At 59.8% G+C, this 2,713-nt stretch overlaps 1 protein-coding gene across 1 annotated transcript; it reads left to right on the top strand.

Moving 5' to 3' along the window:
• Nucleotides 1-399: 399 nt before the first annotated feature.
• LOC109767385 (uncharacterized) lies at nucleotides 400-927 on the top strand. Its single transcript, XM_020326137.1, has one exon. It carries the CDS (start codon nucleotides 400-402, stop codon nucleotides 925-927), a length of 528 nt encoding a protein of 175 aa, XP_020181726.1.
• Nucleotides 928-2,713: the final 1,786 nt, after the last annotated feature.

Raw genomic sequence — 2,713 nt, 5'->3', positions numbered from 1 at the left:
GAGTTCAGCACAACCAGGGTCATCAAGGGAGTTGCGCTCGCCGACTTCGTGGCAGAATGGACCGACACCCCAGAGCTCGGACCAGACGAGGACCGATCCCTCTCGCCAGGAAGTGAGGCGCCAGATGGCTGGGTCATGTACTTCAACGGCGCGTTCGCACTCCAGGGCGCGGGGGCTAGAGCTGTGCTCATCTCGCCCACTCAGGACAAGCTTTACTACGGTGTGCAGCTCTGCTTCCAGCGGGGCGAGAAGGTCTCCAACAACATCGCAGAATACGAGGGCCTCATCGCCGGCCTTAAGGCTGCGGTGGCCCAAGGGGTGAAACGCCTCACCATCAAGGGCGACTCGCAGCTCCTCGTCAACTTCTCCAACAAGGTGTACGAGCCGAAGGACGAGCACATGGAGGCATACCTCGCGGAAGTACGCAAAATAGGGAAGCAGTTCCTGGGCCTGGAGCTACAGCACGTGCCTCGTGGCACCAACAAGCAGGCCGATGACATCGCCAAGAGGGCATCCAGGCGCCTGCCTCAGGAGCCTGGCGTCTTTGAGGAACGACTCTTCGAGCCTTTGGCAGCTCCTCTGCCTATGGAACCGGCGCCACTTCAGGAGGAACTCCCCGAGCCACCAGCCTCGGGAGCCCCCGCCTGCGGCCCGACCTCAGGAGCGCGCTTGCTCCTAGCGCTTGAGCCTCAGGAGGGGTGCTGGACTGAGGAGTTCAAGGCATACTTGGTGCGAGGAGCGCTACCAGAGAAGGAAGAGGACGCCGAGCGCGTAGCCTGGCAAGCTACGGCATACTACATTCAGGACGGTGAGCTTTACAGGAAACGACCAAATGATGTTTCTTTGCGGTGCATCTCCAGGAAGCAGGGGAACGAGCTGCTAGCTGACATACACGTCGGGGACTGCGGGCATCACTCGTCGTCATGAACCCTCATCAGCAAGGCATTCCGCAGTGGGTTCTACTGGGCTACGGCGCTCAACGACGCGACCGGGCTGGTGAAGTCCTGCAAGGCCTGCCAATTCCACGCAAAGTTGATCCATCAGCCGGCTCAGGGCCTCCAGACCATCCCGCTCTCGTGGCCATTCGTAGTCTGGGGGCTGGATATCTTAGGGCCCTTCCCCCGAGCGCCAGGGGGCTACCGCTACCTCTACGTCGCCATCGACAAATTCACCAATTGTGCGGAGGTGGAAGCTGCCCGCACCATCCCTACCGGATCCGCGGTCAAGTTCATCAAGGGCCTCGTGAGCCGGTTCGGGGTCCCTAACCGCATCATCACCGACAACGGCTCACTGTTCACCAGCAATCTCTTCAAAACGTGTTGTGCTAACCTTGGAACGCAGAGCTGCTATGCTTCTGTGGCGCACCCCAGGAGCAATGGCCAAGCCGAACGCACCAACGCAGAAGTCCTAAGGGGCCTCGAGATCAGGACCTTCAAGAAGAAGCTTGAGGCCTGCCGCAGGGGCTGGCACGATGAGCTCCAGTCCATGTTGTGGTCCATCCGCACCACCGCCACCAAGCCGACAGGCGAGACCCTCTTCTTCCTCGTCTACGGAGCAGAAGCGGTTCTCCCACACGAGGTCAGGCATCGTACCGCGCGGGTCCTGGCATTTGATTAAACGCATCAGGACGCCATGAGGGGGATGGACCTCGTGCTGGGGGAGGAACGCCACCATGAAGCCTCGCTCCGAGCCGCAAGATACCAGCAAGCGCTGCGGCGGTACCACTGCCGCAACGTCCGCTCCAGGACACTCGAGGTGGGTGATCTCGTCCTGAGGCGGGTCCTCTCCAGGGAAGGGCTGCACAAGCTCTCACCCATGTGGGAGGGCCCGTTTCGGGTCGCCCACGTCTCCAGGCCTGGCGCCGCGCGCCTGGAGACGTAGGACGGGATTCCCATCCAGAAAGCCTGGAACATCCAGCACCTCCGGAAGTTCTACCCATGAAGCAAGGCCCAGCGCCTATGAAGCAAGGCCCAGTGCCTATGAAGGTCTCCGCCATGACACTCTCACGTAATAATGAGTGGGGTTGTACACACCCTAGAGTCTCAGGAGTGCCGCCCTCGGGCCTCGGGGGCTCCCTCCCACGTCCTAGTGGCAGCACTTAGCTCCGCACTGGTGAGAAGACAATAAGACTAGACTAGGTGCCGGATGCGGCTTTTCATTTGCTTTCCGCAGTTGGCTTGCCCCCCTTTAATGAAAATTGCTTTCTGGTGTTCCTTGCCAGCCTGGTTTCGGCGCCTTTTGCCTCCTTTTTCAACCCTCGGTTCCTTGTTTTGGCCCATACTCTCCCGCGCATGCCTCGCGAGGGGGCTGGACAGGGGCCGCGTGAGTGTTTTTCCTTTTCTTCGCGAGGCACCCTCGCTCGAGCTCGCAAGCTAGCGCACCTCTCTCAATCCGTGCCCCTCAGGTACCGCGAGCGAAGCGCTGCGTCGTGACCGGCGGAGCCTACGACCAGGGCTCGAAAGAATAAGAGTTTCTTAACGAATTTTTGCAGCTCCTAGACGCCTGCCAAGCAAAGGAGGCCTCGCCAGGTACTGGGAAATGCGCGCCTCACGAGGCGGAAACTACTTCGAGCACGTCAAGCTAAGTTATTCCTACGCGCCTACATAAAATGTCAATGCTGCAACACGACACAGGAACGATAAACATAGCATAGCAACTTGGATATCATGGTTCGTTGCACACCCCTGCGGGGCCCCATACTTGTCTCTCTCTT

Source organism: Aegilops tauschii, chromosome 7, assembly GCF_002575655.3.
Source record: "Aegilops tauschii subsp. strangulata cultivar AL8/78 chromosome 7, Aet v6.0, whole genome shotgun sequence".
NCBI lineage: Eukaryota > Viridiplantae > Streptophyta > Magnoliopsida > Poales > Poaceae > Aegilops > Aegilops tauschii.
This window is presented reverse-complemented; position numbering and strand designations above follow the sequence as displayed.

What these genes read in the sequence shown, in the direction of transcription:
- LOC109767385 (XM_020326137.1), top strand. Translation starts at nt 400, where the DNA reads ATGGAGGCATACCTCGCGGAAGTACGCAAAATAGGGAAGCAGTTCCTG.